Source organism: Macaca thibetana, chromosome 16 (genome assembly GCF_024542745.1).
Source record: "Macaca thibetana thibetana isolate TM-01 chromosome 16, ASM2454274v1, whole genome shotgun sequence".
Taxonomy (NCBI): domain Eukaryota; kingdom Metazoa; phylum Chordata; class Mammalia; order Primates; family Cercopithecidae; genus Macaca; species Macaca thibetana.
Window position 1 is genome coordinate 50911179 of NC_065593.1, and position 27088 is coordinate 50938266.

General features: G+C 52.2%; 3 protein-coding genes across 3 annotated transcripts in view; 2 read left to right on the forward strand and 1 right to left on the reverse strand.

Moving 5' to 3' along the window:
• LOC126938621 (eukaryotic translation initiation factor 1) overlaps positions 1-27088 on the forward strand; it is a 1120764-nt gene that overhangs the window by 950237 nt on the left and 143439 nt on the right. The window lies entirely within an intron of this gene.
• The window catches only part of CNP (2',3'-cyclic nucleotide 3' phosphodiesterase), a 736460-nt gene that overhangs the window by 277805 nt on the left and 431567 nt on the right, over positions 1-27088 (forward strand). The window lies entirely within an intron of this gene.
• Positions 1396-6352, reverse strand: KRT19 (keratin 19). The gene is made up of 6 exons (XM_050762792.1): positions 5796-6352; positions 3058-3140; positions 2711-2867; positions 2142-2303; positions 1906-2031; positions 1396-1777 (listed from the first exon to the last, which is right to left on the reverse strand). The coding sequence occupies exons 1-6, from the start codon at positions 6213-6215 to the stop codon at positions 1523-1525; spliced, it is 1203 nt and encodes a 400-aa protein (XP_050618749.1). The 5' UTR covers positions 6216-6352; the 3' UTR covers positions 1396-1522.

Genomic DNA, 27088 nt, shown 5'->3' on the forward strand with positions numbered 1-27088 from the left:
TCTAGCTCCAAGGCTTCCTGAGAAGTGGGGGGTGGGGGTTTGTGGGTGCTGGAGGCCAGAACAGGACAGCTGGGGAGGGGGCAGAAGGGGGTCCCAGTCCAGGCTACAGCAGGGGGGCTCTGGGGTTACATGTTCATAATCAACCTGAGACCCACAGGAAATGGAGGAAACAGCTCCTCCTTCGGGCCATGGCCATGATGGGGTCTCCGGTCTCCTTAGCAGGGTGCTGAGTACATTTGGCAGCATGGGGTGTGGAACTAGTATCCCTCACTTGTCCCCGTTACTCACAGGATTGGGCCTGCAGCCCTCACCTCTCCACCAGGAAGAAGTGGGACTTCTTTTGGGGCCTCTTCCTTACCTTGAATTGGCCTCAGTTCTTGGCAGCTGAACTGTAAACCACAGGAGCAGGGCCATACCCACCCAAGGGCAGAGTTGTACCAGGAAGCTGGGACTTCGTTCTATTGCTGGCCCAGGGCAGGCCCCAGGCAAGCCAAGTTGGGGGTCTCTTTGGGAGGTCTGGGTCACTGCTGGGTCCCATTCCAGGCTCTGGGCCCAGGTATGGGCTGGTGGGCATTAAAGGGCTTATGCAGGGCTGCCCCAAAAATGGGTGAATGTGTTAGTGCATGCACACACACAACACACACTGACAGGTACAGCCTCCCCAGCCTTGCTCCAAGCAGGATGCCTGGCCCCAAATCCCGTTTCGGTGAGGTGGAGAAATGTGTCGGGAGGAACTGCCCCTAGGGATCCCCAGCCTGAGCCTTCCTATGGAGCGAGACTGGAATGTCAGCAAGATGGGCACCAGGGGCATCAACTCCAGGAGACCACCTGGCTGGGGATGGCACCATGGGCTAAGAATCAGGTAACTTAGGTTCTAGTTCTGGCTCTACCATGTAGTCACTGTGTGGCCTTGGACAAGTTACTGAACCTCTCTGAGCCTATTTCCTGATCTATAACATGCAGCTCACACTACCTTTTAGGGCTGTTTTTTATTCAATGGCACATAGTATGTGTTCAATAAATTTCACACAGATACCTCAACCCCCCGGGGAGTAGAAAGAAAACTAAATCTGGAAGCAAAAACAATTTCAAATCCCACCTTTGCCATGCGTTAGAGTAGCTACATATAGAACAAACCACTTCACCTCTCTGAGCCTTAGTTTACCTCTGTAAAAAGGAAGCAACGCTTATTTCACAAGGTTATTTTAAGGAACAGGTTGAATAAATGAAGCCTTCTGCTTCTGCAAACAGGAATTACCATTACAGGCAAAGTATGTGAGTATCCTCCCCCCGCTTTCCTGGGACAGAGTGAACTTTGGTTCAAATAAAACCTAAACACGGCCAAGGCCTAACCCATTTCTCCATGGGCTGAAATAACAAATCGAACATCCTTCCTCCCTTGGACAATAAAATTTTATTGGAAGGTCAGGGGAAGAGCCAGGGGTAAGGGTCCCTTCCTTCCCATCCCCTTACCCAGGAGACACCCTCCGAAGGACAGCAGAAGCCCCCAGAGCCTGCTGCCTCAGAGGACCTTGGAGGCGGACAGGTTGTTGTAGTGATCTTCCTGGCCCTCGAGCAGGCTGCGGTAGGTGGCAATCTCCTGCTCCAGCCGCGACTTGATGTCCATGAGCCGCTGGTACTCCTGATTCTGCCGCTCACTATCAGCTCGCACATCGCCCAGCTGGGCTTCAACACCACTGATCAGTGCCTGGATATGCGCCAGCTGGGCTCCAAAGCGCGCTTCGGTTTCTGCCAGTGTGTCTTCCAAAGCAGCTTTCTGGGGGGGGGGGGGTGACTCAGCAGAGCCTGGTTCCCAGAGAGGGCATGGGCACAGCCACCAGCCAGGTTGCCCTAGGCTGTAAGCGCATAAGTGTGCATTGCACAGGGAAGCAGGGGGACACATACCATGCTCAGCTGGGACTGCAGCTCAATCTCAAGACCCTGGAGGGTGCGCCGCAGGTCAGTGACCTCGGACCTGCTTATCTGGAGCTGCTCCGTGTGGCCAGCCACCTCCCGGTTCAATTCTTCAGTCTGCATAGAGAGGAGGAAGAGGAAATAAGCACTGAGGCAGACCTTCACGTAGGGAACACGAAGCCCTCCCCTTGCCAACCCCCAAAGGGTGCCTGCTTCCCTCTGCGTACCCGGCTGGTGAACCAGGCTTCAGCATCCTTCCGGTTCTGCTCGGCCATGACCTCGTATTGGCTTCGCATGTCACTCAGGATCTTGGCGAGATCGGTGCCCGGAGCCGAATCCACCTCCACACTGACCTGGCCTCCCACTTGGCCCCTCAGCACACTGATTTCCTGAAAAGATACAGCAGAGATGGGCATGTCAGGGCCCAGACCCCGCTGGGCCTGGCCCAGGTCACTTCCCCACCCTCCCACTTGGCCCCTCAGCACACTGATTTCCTGAAAAGATATAGCAGAGATGGGCATGTCAGGGCCCAGACCCCGCTGGGCCTGGCCCAGGTCACTTCCCCACCTTTCAGGCCAAAGGGGCTTAGTTTTCAGGTACAGACCTAGTAACTAGCACTGGGGGACAGACTGGGTCATCACTGATTCCTCTTGGAACCCTGGGATCCATAATCCCACACCCAGGGCCATGGTGAGGGTGCACCAAGTGTTACCATGGTCAGAGAATACAGAATAAAAGAGTCTTCAGCCCTGGGAGGTTAGGGAAGGATGGAAGAAAGACCCAGCTTGAAACCCACCTCCTCATGGTTCTTCTTCAGGTAGGCCAGCTCTTCCTTCAGGCCTTCAATCTGCATCTCCAGGTCAGTCCTGGCCAGGGTCAGCTCATCCAGCACCCTGCGCAGGCCGTTGATGTCGGCCTCCACGCTCATACGCAGAGCTTGCTCGGTCTCAAACCTTTCAAAGGAAATAGTTGCAGCCAGGCAGAGCTTCCCCGGCATCTCTGAAGACTTCCCTACCTCCCCAGATTTCAGGAGTCCATAAGGGGTTAGCTTCAGGCCAGCTAGGCTAGGTGAGGGCAGATTCCAAAGCCTCCAACCCCTACCCAGGTCCCGGCTTCTGCAGCACCCAGGGCAGAGACACTCACTTGGTTCGGAAGTCATCTGCAGCCAGACGGGCATTGTCGATCTGCAGGACAATCCTGGAGTTCTCAATGGTGGCACCAAGAATCTGGAAGGCAGAGGCAGAGGTTGGCACCAGTTCAACACACAGGCACTGCCCACTTGCTTTCTTCCCAGAAGAGAGAGGGGAGCAAATGAATATACCCCAGCTCCCTAGAGACCAAAACCCTAGCCAACATCTGCCGCCCATTTGCCCACTCTCTGGGAGGCCTTGGAAATAGTCCATGCCCAGGAGCTAGGGCAGGAGGAAACACTGGAGCCAGGGGGGCATGGGCGGGGGAGGGCAGGAAGGCAAGCCTGGGGAGGAAATCTCTGAGACCTGTGTGCAATGAAACTCTAAATGGCCTGAAGAAGGTCTATAAACCAGATGCGGGGGAGATCTTATCTATACCTGTCCCCCCTACACTCCCCTCCAACTACGCAAAGCACATTTTGCCCCCAGGGAAGAGAATCCCATTTGTTGAGTATCTATTATGTGCCAGGCACTTTGTATCTCATCTTTTATAGCTTCTGGAACCTCACTGCTAGGTCAGCGTGTACTCCTATCTTACAGAGGTGGAAACTATAAAGTTTAGGATGATGCCTCATCCAAATTCACCCCAACCTGAGGTCTTTCTGACCTAAGGGGCGCATTCACAACAGCCAGCTTATATTGATTAAGGTAATTGGGTTCTGTTTTTTCAAAGAGCAGGCCATCACTCATTAGTCAATGCACCAGGTGGTGATTGTATAGTTTTTCTGTTTGTTTCTTTGTTTGTTTGAGAGTCTCGCTCTGTTGCCCAGGCTGGAGTGCAATGGCGCGATCTCGGCTCACTGCAAGCTCCACCTCCCGGGTTCACGCCATTCTCCTGCCTCAGCCTCCCGAGTAGCTGGGACTACAGGCGCCACCATGCCCAGCTAATTTTTTTGTATTTTTAGTAGAGACGGGGTTTCACCATGTTAGCCAAGATGGTCTCGATCTGCTGACCTCGTGATCTGCCCACCTCGGCCTCCCAAAGTGCTGGGATTACAGGCGTGAGCCACCACGCTCGGCCGATTGTGTAGTTTTTCAATGCAACAAAATAGGTTATAAAATATCAGAGGGGATTTCCCATAGTATGGTGAGAATTGTTTCACCCATTCATGTGTGTGTGTTTGCACACACACACAGAGGTGAGAAAAAGAACGCGTAAGGGGGCATAGTAAAATGTACTTATTGTCCCAATTTTTTTTGTTGTTGTTTTTGTTTTTTGAAGACAGGGTCTCATTCTGTTGCCCCAGGCTGGAGTGCAGTGGCACTGATCACGTACGGCTCACTGCAAGGCACACGCCACCGTACCCGGCTTTGTTTTTTTTTTTGAGACAGAGTCTCGCTCTGTCACCCAGACTGAAGTGCAATCGTGCAATCTCGGCTCACTGTAGGCTCTGCCTCCTGGGTTCCAGCGATTCTCCTGCCTCAGCCTCCCGGGTAGCTGGGATTACTGGCATGCACCACCACGCCCGGCTAATTTTTGTATTTTTAGTAGAGACAGGATTTCACCATGTTTGCCAGGCTGGTCTAGAACTCCTGGGCTCAAGCAATCCCCCCACCTTGGCCTCCCAAAGTGCTGGGGTTACAGGCGTGAGCCACAGTGCCTAACCCCTGTAGGTCACAATTTTAAAATTGTGTAATTTTAAATTTTAATTTAAAATTTTAAATTGTGTAATTTTAAATTTTAATTTAAAATTTTAAATTGTGTAATTTTAAATTTTAATTTAACATTTTAAATTGTGTGATTTTAAATTGAAACTGCATGTGTAAAGCACTGTTTTTGTTGGCTGTTGACATCTCTAGCGCTTCCTCCTGTTCTGTAGGTCTGGGTCTATGCCACGAGTACAGCACTGGAAAATATTTTGGGGATCTGTGTGTTGGGGGACCCAGCGTGTGCGGCTGTAAATGTTCCATGGCTTCTGATACATTTCTTCACGACCCGATAAATTTCTCCTTCCCTGCGGGTGGAGACCAAGCCCTACCCCTCAGGCCCCTTAGGGTTCCCCTGTAAGAGCCTGTGACGCAGATCCGTTCTTTCTCCCACAGGGAGCTGCCGCTGTACCGGGTCCTCCCGAGCAGAGGTTTACCAAGCCTCCCTCCTTTACCCCGCCCAGGGGCCACGACCGGCTCTCCCATTCTTCCTAAAGGAACGGGCCCCAGGGCGGGAGAGTGGGAGGAGGCCAAAGCCTGAGAGGGATGAACACCAGACCCTTCCGGCCAGAGAAACGGAATGCAGGAGGCCCCATGCTGCGGTGGTAGGGGGGCAAGACTGGCCCCGGGTGGACCAGATCACCAAAGCTAAACTCTCGCATCTTCCTGCGGCAGCGCGGCCCCTGGCCTAGACCTCTGGGCACTCTACAGCCGGGTCCCATCTCCTCCCCACTCTTCAGGCCTCGCTGACCCGCGCCCCTTCTTCCTCCCGGCGCTCAGACCTTGCCCCCGCCGCCTCCGGAGGCCCCACCTACTTACCTGCCCTGCCCAGTTCCCTCCCCTTTCCACCACCCCGGCCTCTGCATCCAGCCCCGAGGTCCTGTCCCGCACATCTCCTGTCCCCCTTTACTCGGCCCCACCTGTGGACCCTCCCACGTCCTAACGGACTCCCGCCAGCCGCCCCGCCTGGAACCTCGCCCGGCCCGCGGGGATGGGTTTCCGCGGCAGGTGCACTGCACTTCCCGCGGTCGGGCCTCCGCCCACCTTGTCCCGCAGGTCCTGGATGGTGGTGTAGTAGTGGCTGTAGTCGCGGGAGGGCCCGGGCCCCTGCTTCTGGTACCAGTCGCGGATTTTCACCTCCAGCTCGCCGTTGGCCGCCTCCAGGGCGCGCACCTTGTCCAGGTAGGAGGCCAGGCGGTCGTTGAGGTTCTGCATGGTGAGCTTCTCGTTGCCCGCCAGCAACCCGTCGGACGCGGCCAGGACGCCGCCGTAGCCGCCGCCGTAGCCCCCGGAGGAGGACGAAGACACGAAGCGGGCAGAGGACACGGACACACCGCGGCCGCCGGAGCCCCCGTGCATGCTGGGCGCGCGAAAGGCGACCCCCGGCCCAAAACGCACGGAGCCGCCGCCCAGGCCTCCGAAGGACGACGTGGCCGACGACTGGCGATAACTGTAGGAAGTCATGGCGAGGCGGAGCACGGACGGAGCGACCCTGGTCCCAGACGCTGCGATTCGCGGAAAGAGCGGAGAGGCTCTCACCTGGCGCCTTTTATGCCCGGGGCCGGTGGAGGGGGGAAGGGAGGAATGGTGTCAGGGGCGGATATCTGAGCCCTGAGGAATTTGCAGCCTCCTGAGAGCAAATATGGGCGCTCTCCCCATTGGTCAATTCCCTCCCCTCCCAGAGACCAGAGGCCCCTGCCCTCCAGAGCTGCCCCGCCCCGGTCCGCGCAGAAGCTCCGACCCACACCGCGCCCCCACTCTCGCTCTGCAGACCCTCTTCTGGACTTTCCCCCATCAGGGACGTACTTAGACACCCCTGTCCCTGGAAGCCACGTTCTGACCCTTTTAGATCACCCAGAGTTTGACACCACTGGGCATTACAGTCCCTCTGGGGTCATATTCCTGCACACCCCCGACCCAGTGATTTTGTTCTTGCTTTTTTTGGAGACAGAGTCTCTCTCTGTAGCCCAGGCTGGAGTGCAGTGATGTGATCTCGGCTCACTGCAGCCTCCACCTCCCGGGTTCAAGCGATTCTCCTGCCTCAGCCTCCACCTCCCGGGTTCAAGCGATTCTCCTGCCTCAGCCTCCCGAGTAGCTGGGATTACAGGAGCGCGCCATCACGACCAGCTAATTTTTGTATTTTCAGTAGAGACAGGGTTTTACTATGTTGACCAGGTTGGTCTCAAACTCCTGACCTCAAGTGATCCACCCGCCTCGGCTGCCCAAAGTGCTGGGATTACAGGCGTGGGATTACAGGCGTGCCCAGCCCCAGTGAATAACCATTCAGAGTACTCCCTGTTAAAAGCCCCTTGCTTGCGATCCTAACCAGCCCACCCCCCCACAAAGTGCATTCACAGATTCCTGCCCTCCACTGGAGATTACAGCCTCTCAGAACACCCATGCCCAACTCCCCTTTAGTCCCCTCTGACAAAGGCACAGTTTCCGGATGAGGGCACTTTGAGCTGCATGAACCCAGCCCTCCCAAGACAAAGCTGCCTCACCCTGTTGTTGCTATTCAGTGCCCCAGGTGACAACAGACTCCTGAGAACAGCTGCAGGGAGCAGTTCTGGCAGCTGGCACCTTTGCAACACCAGGCTCCAGCCTGACCCCCACTCTGGAACTCTCAAAGCCCACTCGTCCCTGGCCACCAGGATAATCCCCTCCCTTCCATCCCCCAAAGCATGCATTCATTCAACCACATGAGTATTGGGCTGCTTTAATATTTCCAAGATGAGGAAGCAGAGCCTGGAAGAGGCCAGTAACTTGCCCTTGAGGCATTTAGCATCTGCCACTGAAAGGCAAAAATAGGATGAATCCCTGCCCTCCTTGTCAGAGGGCTGCTGAATGCATGTCCTCATCCTTGTATAAAGACGAGTGCTTGAATGAGCTGGGCAGAGCAACACCAAGGTGCCCGGGCACAAGATAAGGGTTTTGACAATAGAGGCAGGGCCTTCCTCCCCACACAGCCCCACCCCTTGTTCTGTTCAACAATTCCACCCGCCTTTTTGGATCTCTTTGGAGGGCCATGCCCCCTGCCAGGCACTGCAGGGTGCTGCAACAGCCTCACCCCAGTTCCTGTCCCCAATGACCCCCTGTCCCCAGAACTCTCCCCATGATTCCTTCTTGTCCTTATGGCAGAGCATTCACCCAGGCTTGGAACAGAGGCCCTCCTGAGAAGGTGTTAAGGGAGACAGGCCAGTCCCTGCCCATCTCTGGGCCTCAGTTTCCCCTCATGAAAAGAGGGGTGGCCCAGCTCAGCCCTCCTCTCTGTGTATTATCGCCTGGGTCACCTGTGACTGGTGGAGACTTGTCTCCGGCCTCAGAAACCTAAGTTCCCAGCAAACTATCTTTTAGCTGCCAACTCATCCTGGAACTGGGGCAGGAAACCCCATAAATACACACCCCTAACCCACCAGGAACCACTCTGAGCCCTCATGAAGGCCAGTCTGAGGCTGTTTAGTGAATCAGTTGCAGGAAGACTGAAGGTCTTTGGAGAGCCCAAGAGGGAAAAAGAGGAGTCCAAGACCAGCCATAAAAGTCAGCGCCCTGGGACTGGTCTGCTCTGAGTCACTCCCTTATCTGGCCCTGAGGAGGCCTGCTCCTTGTTAGGGAGAAGGGGAGGTTGACCAGATAGTTGCCATGCACACCAAGCCCCAATAGGCAGCTTTGTTTTTCTGGCCTAATAGCATGGTCTGGGGAGGGACTTTGTATTAAAGGGCAAAGAGTAGAATCAAAGTTCTACTCATAAGATTAAGGTGTTCTGAGCTCCCTAGCCTTCAGAGGCACTTGGAGTCCCAGCCCCCTACTCTAAGACCATAAACAGAAGAACAGTTAACTATAGGGTAGCACAGTTTACAAGGCCTTTTCGGATCTCACTGGATCCTCACAGCAGCCCAGTGGAAAGGTTATTCTTATCTCTATTTTACAGATGAGGAAACAGAGGCATGGTGAGAGGCAGGAACTTGCCGAAGGTCCACAGCCAGGAGTAACAGATTCTGGCCTCCAGCTTCTTGACCATTAGTCAAGAGTGACGGAGGCCCTGCTCTCCCTTCCAAGGAAGTCTCAGCCCCCAAAACAACTCCATTGGGTGCCTTCCCTCAAAATCTTATCATGCCAGTTCCAAGGGCAGTCAACCCCAGACTGAACTGTTGGCTGGGCCAGGGAGAATGCCTTGTTCCCTCTCTCTGGCCAGAAACAGTGCCTGGCCATGAGTTATGTGGCCTTTGGCACTTTCTGATTCCTCAAGAACTCAGGAGAACTGTCTATAGAGGCTGCCCTACCCAGAGATGGAACTGGGGGTCAAGCTGCTGCTCCCATTCAGGAAACAGTGCTCACAACCAGGAGGCTCCTGTCAGCCTCTGGCTTCAGGAGGGCAGAACCTGGTCAGAGGAGCACCCATCCAAAGTTCATGTCTCCAGTCTCAGGTCTGGGGTCTGCAGAAGAGGGGTACAGAGGGTCGGAAGTGATGGGTATGGAACGGTGAGCTCAAAGCAATCCCAGGCAGGATCCTGCCCAGCCTTCCCCAACTTGATTCTACAGAACCCCAGCACTATAGGATCCCTGTAGGAAAAGAGATGATCCCTGTCAAGTAAGATCAGAAACTCTGCTCTCTCTGACTCTCTTTTGGAGTTTCACAAGGCACAGTACCAGAAGCCTTGGAAACCTCAGTTCCTCATTTGTAAAATAGAGATGATAATAATGATGAGGAGGAGGAGGATACCTATTTCAGAGGGCTGCTTCAAGTAATAAATGTAATGGTGCTTGTAAAAGGTTTATCACAACACCTGGCAAATAGTGAGCACTCAAACAGCATTATTATTATTATTATATAATGTTATTGTTATATAGTATTTGTTACTATAATTTTGGCTACAAGTGTTATTATTTAACTTTCTTTAACCAGTATTTCCCAAATGTACTGGACCATGGAATCTTTAAATATCTATTAATAACCCATGAATTACAGAAAACGCCAGTCCAGCCCCAGGGTGCTCAGAGAGGTAAAGTGACTTTCCTGGGGTCACATGATGATTCAACTGACGGAATTGTGGCAGATCTGGAATTCGTTTCTAACTCCTAACACTGAGGCTGAGGCCCTCTCTGCATCTCCACTCAGACATGAGCACGAAGCTTCTTACCCTTCAGCAGATGCAGGTGGTTCCCAGAGTGGAGAGGTTAAAGGTAGGGGAGCTTTCATCATCCCAGGAGAAATGATATAGTGGTTGGAGATCACAGGAAAGAAGCTGGGGGTGAGAGACCTAGTCCTTGGATAGAATGGCATGGTGTGATAATGACAACAAGAATAATGATGACCAAGGTAATAACAACACAGTAAATAATCATAGCCAACATCTACTGGGCCAGGCTCCATGCTAAAACACTCTGCATATATTACCTCAATGAATCATGTTAATTAAGTATTATTGTCCCCATTTTACGGTCAAGAAAGTTGAGACTCAAAATGGTGAATACCTTGTCCAAGGTCACACAAATAAGTAGTGGACTGGGTATTTGGGCCAAAATCTTTAACTCCCTCAAGCCACAGTCCCGATCGCTAATGCTGCCCTCTTCTCATGAGAAAGGGGTCAAGGTGCCTTCTTCTGTTGCCCTGGAGAAAAAGCCACCAATTTGGGAAAGGCATTGTATCATATGCCAAGATCCCAACTTGCCCTGCCTGTTCCCATATACAATTATTTGTTTGGTCAGTCAACGGGCCATTCAAGCAAGTTTCCTCCAAGTTGAGCCTAGCAGAGGAGACAGACTAATGTCCATGAGCAAAGCAGAAGGCTCTGTTCATAACCTGGAGGAGAGGAAAGGTAAATGAGTGGAAAACTTCATGAGCTTGCATGTCCTGTCAATTAGTAGCTCCTTACCTGAACGCCCTCCCCTTCCCCAGGGACCACCAGCACCAGGTGCTTCCTCACCCGCTCCTCCATTCATTCAGTGAACATCCATCAAGGGCTGCTTCTGTGCTATGCATGCTGCCAGGGGCCAGGGCACAGAAGTAAATACAAACATTTCCTGCCTCTAAGAGGCTGACAATCTGGTAGGGGGAGTATAGAAGTGTATTAGCTTTGGTGAAATGTGGTAGGTTCAATAGCTACATCAATTTTCACTCTTTCCTGAAACCCTGCTATGATATGACAGTTAAGGAGTATTTTAAGAAAATGGAAGAAGAGGCGAGGCACAGTGGCACATGCCTGTAATCCCAGCGCCTTGGAAGGCTGAGGCGGGCAGACTCCTTGAGCTCAGGAGTTTGAGACTGGCCTAGTCTCAACATGGCAAACCCCCATCTCTACCAAAAATGCAAAAAAATAGCTGGGCATGGTTGTGTGCACCTGTAGTCCCAGCTGCACAGGAGGCTGAGGTGAGAGGATCATTTGAGCTTGGAAGGCGGAGACTGTAGAGAGCCAAGATTGTGTCACTGCACTCCAGCCTGGGTGACAGAGTGAGACCCAGCTGGAAGGGAGGAAGAAAGGAGAGGAGAGGAGAGGAGAGGAGAGGAGAGGAGAGGAGAGGAAAGGAAAGGAAAGGAAGGAGGGAGGGCCAAAGATGAGAAATGTCAACAAAAGCTTTAAAGCTCAAAAATGGTAACACAGAAGATGAGAGAAAGCTGAGACCTAGGGTTTGGGGGATTAGGAAGGGGTCAACAGAGGAGAAAGCAGGAAGTCCATGAGAGGCAAGCACATTTTCAACATACTCTAGAGAAGTTCAGGAATTGGAGCACCACAGACTTGGAGAGGAAAAGTGGAAGAGGGGCCACAAGCAGGGCTGGCTGGAGGTTTCTGTCAACAGCACCAGGCCCCCTCCCACACCCCTACCCAACTAAGGCAGCCAGGGGACCCCCTCTCCCCAATTCAGGAGAAGACAGGAGATTAACTTTTCCTGATTAGACTGGCCCGCTCACAAAGTTTGATGATGTCAAGCGTAGGGAAGCTGGGAGTAAATGAACCTCCTCAAACACATTGGTGGGAGGTGGGTTGTAGTAACCACTTCGCAGGGCAATTTGACAATTGTCGTCATTTTTTAACATTCACGCACCCCATGAGCCATTAGTTCCACTCTTCACGTTCACCCGAAAGAAACCCTGGCCCATGTATTGAGGAAGACAGATAAAAGGATGCCCTGTGCAGCATTGTTTGCTGTAGTGCAGACACAATCACTAATGGCAGGAAGGTGGTGAGTAACTATGTAACATCCATGCTGTGGAGGACTAGAAATGAAGTGGAATGAGGAATGACAATGAATAGTGACATTGAAAACCCTAAAGAACTAGTTATTGGGCCGGGCACGGTCGCTCACGCCTGTAATCCCAGCACTTTGGGAGGCCAAGGTGGGAGGATCACCTGAGGTCAGGAGTTCGAGACCAGCCTGGCCAACATGGTGAAATCCCGTCTCTACTAAAAGTACAAAAATTAGCCAGGTGTGGCAGCAGGTGCCTGTAATCTCAGCTACTCAGGAAGCTGAGGCAGAGCTGCTTGAACCCGGGGGGCAGAGGTTGTAGTGAGCTGAGATGGAGCTATCACACTCTAGCCTGGGCGACAAGAGCAAAACTCCATCTCAAAAGAAAAAAAAAAAAAACACTAGTTGTTGGGTACAGTAAATCCAGTTGGAGAGCAACAACCTTAACATGATCAATTCATGTCAACATACACTCAAAAGATGACTTATTGCTAAGGCCCATATGAATATGTATGAATATATGCATAGATAAGGAAGGAATTGAAGGATGGTAAGCCAACAGGAACCTAAGCGTAATCTCTATGGTTTTAAGTTTTATAAGAATGTATTTGTGTATTTCTTGTTAATTAAATGTATTTGTGTATTTCTTATTAATTAAAATAAATAATTTCTTAAGTAACACTAAACCAAGGACATTTAGAACTAGCCATATTTAATATAGTCAATACCCTCTTCCCCTCCCTACCCTCACCATTGACATCACTGTCTCCGCTCATCCACACCAACCCTAGCCTTGAATTGAGAAATGAGAGAGGAAGTTTTGGAAGAGGGAGAATTCGATGTGAGGAAAAGAGAGACCCTGGAAAGGGTTTCTATGCTCCTGCTTCCACCCTTGGGTCCGCCAGGCTAGTTTTACTTCTTTATGAAGCAAGAAGGCGAAAGGGACAAGAAGAACTTTGGAAGAGTCTGAGTACAGGGAGAGCTCCTTGCGGCCAATGACTTACACCTGAGGAAAGCCACTCCCACTCTGGCTCTCCAAGGATCCATGGTCTGGAAGCATCTGAAGTTGGCTCCCCTGGGTGTTCTCACAATAAGCAACAAGGCTTTCCCAGGTGGTGGCATAGACTTGTAGAGCTACAGCTGATGGCAGAGCACAGGGTATTCTATGCAAGACAGTAGCCACCTTGTGGGCACATGTGAGGCATTGCCCTGGGGACTTTCTGAAATAGCTGGAGGATCTTTAGGGGTGCTGGAGTGGGAGCCACCATGTGGGCCATCAGGCTAGAGCTATTGAGCCAGTAGCATTTATGCCTCAAAACAAGCAATGCAATCAAGTATGTAGACGCTGGGAATTATGTCTGCCGGGGGCATTGAGAGCTGTTTAGTTACAGAGCCATGGCCCTTGAGCAAGAAGCTGACAGACCAGTAGGTGTTTCTCAGGCAGAAGAGTAAAGAGAATGGGGGCCTGGAAGAGATGAGTAACCAGGCCCAGCTTGGGAGACTACTGGCAATTCAATATGGTTGGGCCATGGCAGGAGGGGAGGGGAGGGGGACCCTGAGGACAAGGTCAGCTGTGGCGGAGCTGCAAGCAAGACCATGGAAAGTCATTTTCATCAGGGATGGGATGTGGGTTCTGTGTGGTGAATGGGTTGATGTGTCAAGGGAAGCAGGGATGACCAGGGATAAAGAATCCAGTCTAGGGTCTTTTAAAATAGTCTATGCTAGAGAGGAGAGGGTCTGAACCTAGCCATAGTGATGGGCTAGAGAGTAAAGGACAGAGACAAGACATGCTGTTATGACCTGATGACAAATGGGAGTGATGAAAGACAAGGACCCTGCACAAAGCACTGCTGTGTACCAGAGATGCTGGCCGAGTCCTGGACAGTCTCAGCTAAGCAAGACCCCTGCCACCACCATCCCCCAGCCCTGGGACCCATCCATCTCTTGGGGAGCCTTACTCTTGCCCAGATGGGGAAGAATCCTATTCACCGTCTTGAAGAGCCCAGCAGCCGGGACAGGGCAGCGCTGGCCACGTCATGAGCAGCCCAAAGCCGCCCTCAGGTCAGGAGGCTGATGCTCTCGGGACTTGAACCTCCCTACAGCCCAGGTCTGGCCATTTGGGCTGCAGCCCATCTCAGAGGCTTCCTGAGAAGTGGAAACCCAGGAAAGGGGGAGGGCAGGGCAAGTAAGCTAGGTCAGGATGGCCCCTGGTGTTCCTCTCCGAGTCCTCAGGGGAGGAAAAACCAGCCTGACCGGAACCAGGGCAGATGGTGTGGGTGGGGAGGGAGAGCCGAGTCTTGCAGGGAATAGTCCCTGGTCCAGGGGCCAGCTTCCCTCAGGTGCCACATTCCACAGCCTGGGAAGACAGGGGCCTGGCTTCCTCCTCACTCTCTCTCCCTGAAGTGGAGGACGTGAGCAGGCTCAGGCTCACTCCACACAGGGAGGCTCCCCTCCCCCACACCGATCTTAGCCAGGGGTGTCTCTCTCGACCTTTGCCCTGCCCTACTCAATTTGGGCCTCATTTGACGCCTCCGCCCCACCTCAAGCTGTGACCCATTCCATCTGGACTGGGGCAGGGAGAGTGCCAGACACAGGACAGAGAGAAAGGAAATGTCCAGGTGCCTGCCTGGATTCCCAGCACCCAGGACAGGGCACCTGGGTGCTTCCCTGCTCCCTTCTGGCCGACAAACTTCCCTCCCATCAGGATCCTGGTGGGCTGTGGGGGCGATGCTGCCTCCCTCAAGAACAGACGCTGGGCAGTCCCAGATGAGCAAGACCCCTCCATAAGCAAAACCTTTCCATTTCAAAACCCATCTGATCCCATGACTCCTGAGGGGAAGCTTCAGCTCTGTACTCCCCGTCACCTGGGAAGGTTCCCGTCCAGAAACTCAAATTGTCCTCCTCGGATGCAGGGGTCTTGGACACGGTGAGCATTTTCACTGAACACCCGCTGTGTGCTGGAGGCCACCTCCACCCGGCATAGGCCAGAGCATCCTCCCTGCCCACCTGCCTCCTCCCTTTACCTGGAGGCAGCCGTGCCAGCTCCTCTCAGTTCCACTGGCATGAGTGTCTCCTCCCTGAGATGTCCGCCCTGACCCGCTCAGGCTCGACAGCGTTCCCACCCCCACCCACTCGCCCAGCACACACCACAGCTCTGTCTCCTCATCTAGACTTCGAGCTTCTATATCTAGCCCCAGGGCTGACTCCAGCATAGTAAACTTTTAATGATTATTTGCCAAAATGGAACCTTCTCCTGAAGCCCTTTTATTTTCTTTTTTTTTTTTTTCATTTAACACGAATTATGGTCCACCCTCGGTGTGCCAGGCACCTTCTAGACTCTGGGCTTCAAGAGCAGGGCAGTCGAAAGCTGCCTGCCCTCCTGGGGCTTTCATTTCGGGGTAGGGGGCAGAATAGCAAAGCCAGGGAGGGGGTCAGCAGGGAAGGCCACTGAGGGGTGATCAGGGAAGGCCTCTCTGAGGAGGTGACGCATGAACAGAGACCTGAATGAGGCAAAGGAGCCCTCAGACCCCCAGGGAAGATCATTCCAGGCCAAGGGCACAGCAGAGGCAAAATCCCTAAGGAAGAAGGAGCTTGGTCTGTTCAGGGAACACCAAGCAGGCCCAGCAGTTAAGAGGGGTGAGCCAGAATGAGGGTGTGCAGGAGATGAGCCCAGGGGAGGCCAGGACAAAGCGCTCGGTGTCTGCAGTCTAATGGAGGCACTGGCTTTTATCCTGAGAGTAATGGTGCTCTGAGCAGAGGAGCACTGGGATGCCCTCCCAGCCCCTAGCTACTCCCTGTGGAATAGACCGTGGGGCCCAGGGAGATGGAGATCTAATAAGAGGCTCTAACAGAGTCCAGGTGAGAGACACTGGGGGCTTGTTCCAGGGAGACATCAGAGGACTTCAGGAACAGTGGCCTGGTGCAAGGGATATCTCCAGGGCAGAGCCAACAGGTCAGGCTGATGATTCATGGGGAGGACAAGGGAAGGAGAGAATCTTGCATGGCTCCTGGTTAAGGTGTGAGCCTCGCATTTGCAGTCAGGAAGCTGATCTGGGACGGTGGTTTAGCTGATCCCCCTCCAGAAGGACAGGAGTCACACCCGGGCCCTCCTGGATCTGTATTGGAAGGCGCTCTGGCAGAATTAGTCTCTACTAACCAAGCAATGACTCTACCCTGATCCTGCCAGCCCAGCGCTGATGCCCGCTGAGGGAGGGGATGGACAAGGGCTGTGTCCGCCTGGGCCCTGCCTTCACAGATGGAGCCCACAGTTAGGGGTTGCTATGAAAAGAAGTGACTTTCTTTTTCCTTTCTTTTTTTTTTTTTTTTTTTTTTTTTTTTTTTTGAGACAGAGTCTTACGCCATCACCCAAGTTGGAATGCAGTGGCGCAATCTCGGCTCACTGCAACTTCTACCTCCCGAGTTCAAGTGATTCTCCTGCCTCAGCCTCCTGAATAGCTGGGATTACAGGTGCCTGCTACCACACTGAGCTAATTTTTATATTTTTAGTAGAGGCAGGGTTTCACCATATTGGCCAGGCTGGTCTCAAACTCCTGACCTCAAGTGATCCACCCACCTCAGCCTTCCAAATCGCTGGGATTACAGGCATGAGCCACCGCGCCCGGCCAAGAGACAGATGATTTCTAATGAAGATCTGTGTTTTCCACGTTTTCAAAAAAGCAGCAGTGAGCACTTCTCACCTCTATCATGGGTTGAGGGGAGTGCTTATTATTTTCAACTCTGACTCATTCCAGGCTCCACTGGCTTTAGGCTGGCAAGCGGGGCCTTGCAGACTTGGGGGAGGGGTGGTCAGGTGAGTGAGTTTCTGGACCAGGTGAGCAGGAGTCTGGGGGAGAAGGGGCATTCCTAATAGCAGCTGGAAGGAGCTTCAGAGCTGCTCTGGAGACAGGATGCCGAGGCCCTGCTCATCCCGGCTCCAACCGGCTGCAGGATAAACATTCATCAGGCAGAAACCACAGAGAATTGCATAGTGAGATGGGCTGCCAGGAGCTGGGAACACCAGGAATGCCTGGGTCTGGGGACTCAGGGGGAGATGAGGGAGAACGGGGGAGATCCCCTTTGCCCCAAGGAAGAGCAGGTGACGCCTGATCCCATGACAGGGGTCTGGTATCTGAAGGGCTTTTTGAAGTCAGTTGAAAGGGAACACCACCCCACCCCAAAGACACACACACAGAGTATTAACAGAAGACAAAGCCTCACTGGCTTCCTTAGGCATCTCACGTCCATTCCAGGCACGAACTACCCAGTGCCAGCGTCAGCCCTCACTAGGCTGCCCAAGCACCGACCCGAGGCCTACCAGCCAGGCCAGCACCAGGGAGGCGCAGGGGATGCGCCAAGGAACCACAGTGCCAGGAAGCATCTTCTGCCCTGCCCTGGCTCAGTCCTGCCAAGACCCTTCCCCCTCCAGTGGAATGTGCTAGAGTTGGAGAGGAAAGTGCTTCCTCCAAAGGCCTTGCCTGGGATTAGGGCTGGAGCCTGTGGGGATGAGAAGATCCACCAGAGATATCTGTCCTCGCTCAGCAAACATACAATGAGGACCTGGCACACAGAAACCAAACAAACACCTCCCAACAGGGAGATCCGTGTCTGGGGCTTCAGAAGAAAGGGCTGGAGCATGGGGAGAAGAGAGGAGGCTTCAGGTACCCCAAGTTTCCCGTTCCTGCCGTGTCCATATTACCTCATCCTTACCCTCACCTCGACTGTGAAGAAACATAATAAGCCTCTTCTCGGCCGTGCACAGTGGCTTGTGCCTGTAATCCCAGCACTTTGGGCGGCCAAGGCAGGTGGATCACCTGAGATCGGGAGTTCAAGACCAGCCTGACCAACATGGCGAAACCTCATCTCTAAAAAATTAGCTGGGCGTGGTGGTGGGCGCCTGTAATCCCATCTACTAGGGAGGCTGAGGCAGGAAGAATTGCTGGAGCCTGGGAAGCGGAGGTTGCAGTGAGCCGAGATCAAGCCACTGAATCCAGCCTGGACAACACAGCAAGACTCTGTCTCAAAAGAAAAAAAAAGGAAAAAGAAACACAATAAACATCTAAAATCCCAGCAAGATGATTTAGACAAAACTCCTACACTGGTAGGATGGGGGCACAGAAATCTTCTAGCCCAGAGATTTTCAAGCCTCGCCTGCTGAGCCCTAAGCAGGGAGGTGGGAGCTGAGCGGATCTGCTGTGACCAGCCACACTCACACACACTTACACACCTCACACAGCATTCGCACCTACTCATACAGACATGCACACATGCAGACACATGCTCACACATACACTCACACACTCGCAGGCCTTCTCACACATGCACTCACACTGGTTTTATATACTCAGCTTTCTGTGAGATTTTGCTTCAGCAAAGATTCTCCCCCTTTTAAAGCTCAAACACAGGCTTTAACCTACCTCCGGCAGTTTGTGTAGGTCAGAAAACTGAGACAGAATGGGGCCTCCGCCTGCCTAAAGTCTCACAGCTGGTGTCCCGCTCAGCAGAAACCAGCAGGCAGGGGACCCAGGGTGTCTGTTCCCAGGGGACGACCTGAGCTCGGGGAAGAGAAAGAGGTAAACACTATAGGCTCCTGACAAAGGCAGGAGGCAGGCCAGGGTCAGAGGAGGGACACAGACCCGGGGCTGCTGGAGCTCAGACAGAGGGCACCCCGAATGAGACACCAAGGCCTGGGTAAGCAGGGAGGGCACCCTGGAGGAGGGAGCCGTGCATAGTCTTAGGGTGAGCCATAGTAAATGGTGCCTGGAGTGAGGACATGGAGGTGGCAGATAGTGGGAAGTTCCAGTAAAAAAGAAATCTTATAAAGACAGGCCAAATGTATTGGCCTCTTCCTCTATGCCTAACTTTGTTCAAGTAAGTGGCATCCATGAACTTTTTTAAATCATCGAAGCTCCCCTATGCAATAGACACTGTCATCACTCCCATTTTGCCAACTAGGAAATTAAACTTGCCTAAGCTTAGTTTGGTAAGGCACAGAACTGGGATTTGAACCCACAGGGTCTGGGCCTGCACCATGCGGTCTAACCACTGTGCCAAAGGAAAATCGGGGAGCAGAGGCTGCAGAGCTGCTTCGAATCAGACAACAAAGGACCTCACAGGTCAAGCCACCAGATTTGGTTTTTTATTTTTTTCCTGCAGAAGCCAACAGTGATTGTTTGAGCCAGGAGATGACACATGCAAAGTACCAGGTGAGTCAGACAGCAGGTGCAGGAAGCCCTGAGGCTGCAAACACAGGGCTATCGCCCAGCTGGGTCTGCAGCCCTATCCCAGCATCCCCTCACTCCTTCCCTCTGCCGCTCCCCTCATCATCACCTTATCACCTCAAGACCCAAGGACCACAGCCACCTCCCCCAGAGCTGACCTCTCCTGGCAACTCACCCCAGCACCAGGCTCATCTGTCTCAAGCCAGCTTTGATCAAATCCCTGCTCACAAATTCTCAGGGTCAGCCGGTTCTCTACAGCAGGAACTCAGTGTGTGGTCCTTCCACCCTCAGGACAGAACTCATGGGGAGGGGAGCCAGGGTTACTGAATTGAGTCTTTGTGAATGAACCTGCATCTTTAATAAGTCTGAATTTTTAATAAGTTCTCCAGGTGATTCTGAGGCTCACTGAAGTGTGAGAACCACTAGCCTGACGCATGAGATCCATGAGATATGGGAGAGGGACAAAGATGGAGGGCACCCTGAGTGAGGGAGCGAGGCCCGGAGAAGCCGAAAGTGGGTAAGCTGAAAGCAAGATAAAGTGGCTGAAAGAAGCCTAGCCGTGGGCCGTTTACCTGCTAATAGAGGAAGTCCACGTTAGCATAACTAAAGCTTGCAGTGTGAGGTTAGACACCTAGTTTTGCTGCTTTCTGTCTGGGTGACCCTGGATGCAGGTGATCAAAGCCTCACTTGGCACAGCTGCCAAATTGCCAAGAACTGAAAGGTCAAAAATTTTACTCTTTTTGCAAGTTAAAAAATTGTCCTGCCACAGTTTTATGGATGCTGGCAGAAGACACGAGACCCTGGGTCAGAGACAAAGACTCACGGCACAGCAAGCAACTTGAACTTTATGTTGCAAAGAGCTGTGGGTTCAAATCCCAGCTTTGTGCCTTACTAAACTAAGCTTAAGCAAGTAGCCCCCTCCCCCCAAGTACCATGAGGACAACACAAAGCTTGACTCTAGTGGATGCTACACTACATGTACAATGGGTTTTGCATCACAGCTGAGGAACTCCACACTTTGGGGAACCAAATTTTTTATGATGGGCTGCAAGAAAACCTGTTTGATCTTTGCTCCAGAGAGAAATATTGTTATTATTATACAGAACAGTAAAAAAAAAAAAAAAAAAAAAAAAAAAAACCTGCCTCTTTTCCAGAGGAAGACGTCATCTCTATCGTCCAAGGGCAAAGAATATGAGCGAACAGTTCCCACAAAAGGAGCTACTAACACATCCTTGAAAACACAGACCAGAACAAAAGCCGTCAGTGCCTCTGATTGCAAGATGTGCAGAAATACAAAAGATCCACAGACAATTGCCTCCCCAAACAAATGGGAATATCAATATTCGTCTCTCATGAAGGTAACAGGCTTTAAATCAGATAATGTGAGAGAAATTTCCTGGAAATAGGAGGACGATTACAATAGGAGGCGATAAGAACATGAAGGCAAATAACTAGAGTGAAAGTGGAAAGTGATAAACTGGGAAACTCTTGCAACACAATTTATGGAGACAATAAAGCAGGAAGATATTCACAACCCTTATCACAGACCAAAGGTTAATATCTTTAATATTTATAAAGGGCTTCTACAAATAACTAAGCAAGAAACCAAGAACCCTGCAGGAAAAAGGGCAAAGCATATGAGCAAACAGTTCCCAGAAAAGGAGCTACGAGTTGCATTTAGACTTATGAAAACATTCAACCTTAATCGAGAAGAGAAATACAAATTTAGAGTACCATGAAATCCCATGATTTACATGTCAGATGGGTGACGATAAAAAAGGTTTGCTAACTTACCATTTGTTGGGAATATGAGGAACTGGACATGCCACACATTGCTGGTAGTATAAGGTCTACGAACAGTCATTTCCAATATGTATCAAAATCTTAAGCCAGGAATGGTGGCATGCACCTTAGTCCCAGCTACTCAGGAGGCCAAGGTGGGAAGATTGCTTGAGTCCAGGAGTTCAAGGCTGCAGTTACCTGAGATTGTGCCACGGCACTCCAGCCTGGGAAACAGAGCAAGACCCTGTCTCAAAAAAAAAAAAAAATTTTTTTAATATAATTCTTTGACCTATCAATTTCCCTCACAGGTGTTTATCTTTCAGATGTACTTCTGCACATGTGCCAAATGACATGAAGTACTAGGGGGCTCACTGCAGTATTATTTATAATAGCAAAAGACCAGAAATGCCTAAATGTTCATTACATGATACATACGATAAATACATATGATACCTATGCAATAGAATACTGTGCCACCATCAAAAAGAATGAGGCAGCTCTGCATAGTATTGATAGGAAAGATGTTCAAAATGTTTTATTAAATGAAAATGTAAGATGGTGCAGTAATGTAGACAGTTTGCTATTATTTTTCTGTGTGTGCCAGGGAAGAAGATATGCACATCTATGTTGGTAAATGCACTGGTTTTTTTAGAAGGATACACAAGCAAGTGAGATAGCAGGGGATGCTTCTGGGAAGGGAGCTGAGAGACTGCATTCAAAGAATGGAGAGACTAATGTTTTGCTGAATATCCTTTGTACTTTTAAAATTTTGTACTGAATTATGTATGTATTACTTCTTCCCAAATATATTAATATATTACATATTATATTATACAGAATTATATATTATATATAATATATATAACATAATAATTATATATTATACATTATATAATATATATTACATATATATTGGGGAAGAAGTAATACATGCATAATTCAGTACAAAGTTATATATTTGTAAAAAAACAAAACCTAACTTGGGCATTCAGATCTGCCAAGAGGTTTGGGGGGTGCTGGGACCCCAGGCCCGGGCCCTGCAGGAGCTCACAGCCTCAGTCTTTCTGGATCTGCTGGCTGCAGATGGCCACTCTGAGCAGTTTCTTGCTTTGCCCAAAGCCATGCCCAGGAAACACCATTCATTCCCTCATTCACTCGTGTGCTGTGCATGGGCTCTGAGCCAGGCCCTATGCCACATGCAGAATTCGAGACAAAAGAGACTCAGGCCAGGCCCCCAGCAAGCTCCCTGCAGATGGGAGAGGGAAGAGTGGGGAAGGGAAGGATCTATACAAATAGTTAAAAAAACAGAGGCCCAGCAGTATAGTGTAGCAGGTAAGATTAATAAGTGACCATGTACCAAGGCAGTGACAGGCCTGGCCTTTGAAAAGAGCCACACCTTGGGGTGAGAGCCACTCATTAGCCAGGCCCAGGTATTCACCTCCCCAAGCTCCAGTTTACTCCCCTATAAAACATGGACCATAATCACACCAGTGTGGCATGTGGTTTAGGGCCTGAGCCTTGGAGCCAGGGTGGCCTGGGTTTGATTCAGACAGCCACCATTTTATTTCAAAGCCATGTCGTGCAATGCCTGTTACCTCACCTGTCAGAGCCTCAGTGTCCCCGCCTCTGAAATGAGGCTAACAACACCAACCTCAGAGGGCTTTCGGGGGAATAAATGAAAAATCAGGTGTGAAGCACAGTATCTGGCACTCCATAAAATCAATAGCTATTACAGCAACGTGAAGGTTAAATGGCATGTGTCAGTCATCACCGCAGGAGACAACCACTCAGCACGTGTGGGCTGGGAAGAGCTTTTTGTTTTGTTTTTGGGGTTTTTTGTGTATTTGTTTGTTTGTTTGCTGAGACGGGGTCTTGCTCTGTCACCCAGGGTAGAGTGCAGTGGCGCAATCCTAGCTCATTGCAGCCTCAAACTCCTGGGCTCAGGTGATCCTCCCGCCTCAGCCTCCTCGGTAGCTAGGACTACAGACATGCACTACCATGCCTGGGCCAATTTTTTTTTTTTTTTTTAGAGACATGTTCTTTCTATGTTGCCCAGGTTGGTCCTGAACTCCTGGGCTTAAGCAATCTGCCTGCCTCAGCCTCCCAAAGTGCTGAGGTTACAGGTATGAGCCACCATACCTGGCCAGGTACGGGTTTTTATAAAAGATTTTGTGAGAGGACAGGCACAGTGGCTCACACAAGTGGACTGCTTGAGTCCAGAAGTTCAAGATCAGCCTGGGTAACATCTCTACAAAAAATTATCAGGGCATGGTGATGTGTGCCTGTAGTTCCAGCTACTCAGGAGGCTGAGGTGGGAGGATTACCTGAGCCCAGGAGGTTGAGGCTGCAGTGAGCCATGATCACACCACTGCACTCCAGCCTGGGTGACAGAGTGAGACCATGTCTCAAAAAAAAAAAAAAAAGATTTTTGTGGGAGTCGCTCACTGCTCCCTGTGCGGTAGGGTGGAGGGAAGGGGAAAGTGTTCTTCCAAAAAACTGAGACTTGAAGAATGAGGAGTGGAAAGAAAAGGGCTCAGGTGGTGGGTGTTTCTGGCACAGGGAAAGCTGTGGGAAATGGCCTGGCCAGGTGAGACAATGCAGGGAGTTCAAGGAGCAGTTCAGTGTGTTGGAGGCATAACACTGGGAGAGAGTCAAAGGTCTGGAGTCTGGGGAAGGCAGGGGAGGGGACTGGTGCTGCCTGCGGGCCTGTTGGCAGTGGGGCTGTGGGTGGATAAGAGACAAGCCAATGGAGGGCCTCACAGAGGGGACAACTGCAAGAGTCCGACTCACCATGCAGATCCTGAATAAAGCCATGCTGGGCCTGGAGAAGGGTGGATCGGGGAGGGATGGACACTGAACAGCAAGTCTCACCTCACATCCAGGAGGCCCCCCGCCAGCCCCGCCATTCCACAGGCACTGACGGTTGCCAGTCAGCCTCAGAGGCCAACTGCATGTATTTGGAAATGGACTAAGGCACTGGCCATGTCCAGGCAGGCTTTCCAGCCCTGTCCCCCAAAATCACAGTCTTCCTGCAATTTCACACAAGTGCTGGCCATGGTGCTTAGGTTCTCAAATGCCTGCCTCTACTCAGGCTATCCCATCCATCTCCAGGGTCCTTCCCCTCGGCCATTACAGGTTGAAACTCTGCCTCTTCACCATTGCCTGGAGTAGACAGAATAATGGCCCTCCAGAGATATGCCAGTCGGAACCTGTGAGTATGTACCTTCCATGGCAGAAAGAGACTTTGCAGATGTGATTACATTAAGGATCTTCAAATGGGGGTTGGGTTATCCTGGATTATCCTATTGAGTCCAAGGTAATCACAAGGGTCCTTGTAAGAGACAGGCAAGATAGTCAAGGTCACAGAGAGGAGCTGGGACCGTGGAAGCAGAGGTCAGAGTGAGGCACTTTGAAGGAGGAAGGTCCCACAAGCCAAGGAAGGCAAGCAGCCCCTGGAGGCTGGAAGAGGCCAGGAGACAGATTCTCCTGCAGAGCCCCTAGAAGGAAAGCATTTCTGATGACACCTTGATTTTAGCCCATAAAGTCCATTTCAGACTTCTGACTTCCAGGCCTAGAAGATAGTAAGTTTGTGTTGTTTTAAGCCACTGAGTTTGCCACTACTTGTTATAGCAGTAACGTGGGACTCATACATCACTTCTTCCTTCAGGCCTGTGTGATCCCTGGCACACACTCTTCCTCCTCTGAGCTCCTCTGTTGCTTTACCTGACCCTCTCTCGGGCACTGTCCTCTCCCTATATGGGTGAGAATTCATTGGCTCTTGTCCCCTCTACCAGCCAGTGAGCTCCTCGAGGCTGGGGTCTGGCTCGTATTTGTGCCCCCCTTGCCCAGTCACTGGTTGTGCTGATAATTCTCCCTGGATCCTTAGATCCACTCTCCACCCTCCTCTGCCCTGCTCTGTACCTGGAAGGCTGATCCCTGCGTCACTGTCTCCCTTCCCTCCAGCTGCCCCATTGGAATCAGCCATCCATCAGGAGGCAGCAGCGGAAGATGGAGAACAGGAAGAACGGGGCCTGTGTATCAATCCCCTCACCTCTCTTTCCCAGCCATGGTTCTGGCCACAGCTCTGAGGCTCCTGCAGGGCAGCCCTCCCCTAGCCACACCCCCTCAAACTCCCTTTCCGCATTCCACAGCTTCCCACTGCTCCACTCTGGGCTGTCTGATCCCTGCTGCTCCAGTCCACACTTCCAGAAATAGTTCTCTCTCTACACTCGGTCAACCCTGAGAGTCCATCATATTCTGTGGGGTCCCTGGTGGATGCCGGTGTGGCTGATCATCTACATGGACAGCCAGGTGCAACATGCCTGGTACATGTGTGGCCACTGTGGTCTGTCTGTCTTAGATGGTGGCCCCACAGGGTTGGCTGGGAGGGGCATTCCCCATCCCCAGCACACAGGCAGGAAGAAAGGTGTTGGCACTAGAAGACCAAGAGGGGCCGTGAGCAGGACAAAAAAGCAGCCAGACCCTTACCCCGTCTCTCCTCACACAGACCCACACGCTGACAGGTCCCAGGCCACATTTCTCCTTCTGCCCACCCTCACCCCTGGGGAGCTCAGGGCAGCGCAGAGGCTGGGCAAGTGGGACTGGCGGGGTATCATGCCTTGGTCCCAGAGGGCTGCCTCCCTGCCTGGTAGGTCTGTGCCTGGTGCTGCCAGGCCCGGCCCAGCCTCCACACTCCTTCCCCTTAACACCACAATCTGAGCTGGTGAGTGACTCATCCCACCGTCCTCCTACGTGCCCCATCCCTGACCCCACCAAACTCGGCCTCTCTTGGCTCCATCTCTGCACTGGTTCACAGCAGCCAGAGCACGTCCACCCCCACGCCCTGCACCACAGACTAAGGCAGCTCACTGCACCTCAATGAGGAAGAGCCAGGCTCTGACATTCCCAGCCTGGATCTCCAAGGAGGTGACTGTACTGACAAGTGGGCAGGGCCCCAAGGCCCCCACACTGACACCATTGATTCTGGCAACTCTGCTGTCTCTTGACATCCATGATGTTCACTCCTTACAACAACCTTCCAAGGGAGAGGATTACTGCCCATTTTACAGATGAGGAAACTGAGGCTCGGGGAGGTCACACGACATGGCAGGTGGTAGTGGAGCTGACTCCAAAGCCCCCTGCCTTCCTCTGTAGCATCTCCGCCTCTACCCTGAGCCAAACTCGGGGGAGCCATGAGTTGTGTAGGAAAGGGCTTGGGCGCTGGCTTGGCGGTCCAAAGCCCTGAGGCCAGGCTCCACCTTTCATCAGCTGGCTGACTTCGGGCAAGCCCTCAGCCTCTCTGAAACTGTTTTCCAGTCCATAACAGGTACAGGGATCCTGCCCTGCCCACCTCACCGGGCATTCAGAGGCTAAGAGAGAAGCAGCTGCGTCTGCAAAGTGAAGTCTGCTGTAGGTAGTTGTGGGATGCGTCCACGGCCCGCCACGGGAGCCCGGAGAGAGGCGGTGATGTCCGCTTTGGAGCCAGCCTCGGCTCCGGACAGGGCAGGCTGCTGGCCACAAGGCCACGGCTTTGCAAGCTCCCCAGAAAGGGGGCAGCTTCCTTTCTCCTCAGACTGAACATCTCCCTCCGCCACCGGTGCGGGAGGAGCCCAGGGCCTCCCCAACTCGGCGCCACAGCGCCTCCTGGAGGCCGCGCGGGGACTCGACAACCTGCCTGCAGGCGGGCTCCTTCCTCCTACCGCCTCCCTCTGCACCCCTGACCCTGCTCAGTGCTGTGCGAGAGGAACGGTCAGAGGGAGCCCGTCTGGGCAAAGGCAGGCCCCACACTCCAGGCTGCTCCCTGGCCTCCCTACAGCAACAAAGGGACGTTGAGCTGAGAGCAGTACAAGAGAAAGAGCCCCAGGAGGGCTGGAAGTCCAAATGCCTGCATTCTACCCGTGTGGCCCTGGGCATGTGTCTTGCCCTCTCTGGGCCACAGAAGAGTGGAGGAGGCCACCTCTCTAAGGGAAAAAGAGCTCCCCTCAGCTTCTGTAAGCTAAAGAAACTTATAAAGCACTTTAAGCAAACGAAAGCTTTGGCCAGGTGCAGTGATTCTCCCCTCAGTGCTAAAACTGTGATTTCTCTGACACTCAATTTCCCGGCGTGTAACACGGCCACAAGGGGCCGCTGCAGCCACAGTTGTGAAGGAAACAGTTC

Excerpts from the sequence above, each read along its gene's own strand:
- KRT19 (XM_050762792.1), bottom strand. The coding sequence starts at position 6,215 with ATGACTTCCTACAGTTATCGCCAGTCGTCGGCCACGTCGTCCTTCGGA. Across the intron at positions 2,304-2,710 it reads TGAAGAAGAACCATGAGGAG|GAAATCAGTGTGCTGAGGGG; the intron begins GTGGGTTTCAAG and ends GTATCTTTTCAG. Across the intron at positions 1,778-1,905 it reads TGCAGTCCCAGCTGAGCATG|AAAGCTGCTTTGGAAGACAC; the intron begins GTATGTGTCCCC and ends CCCCCCCCCCAG.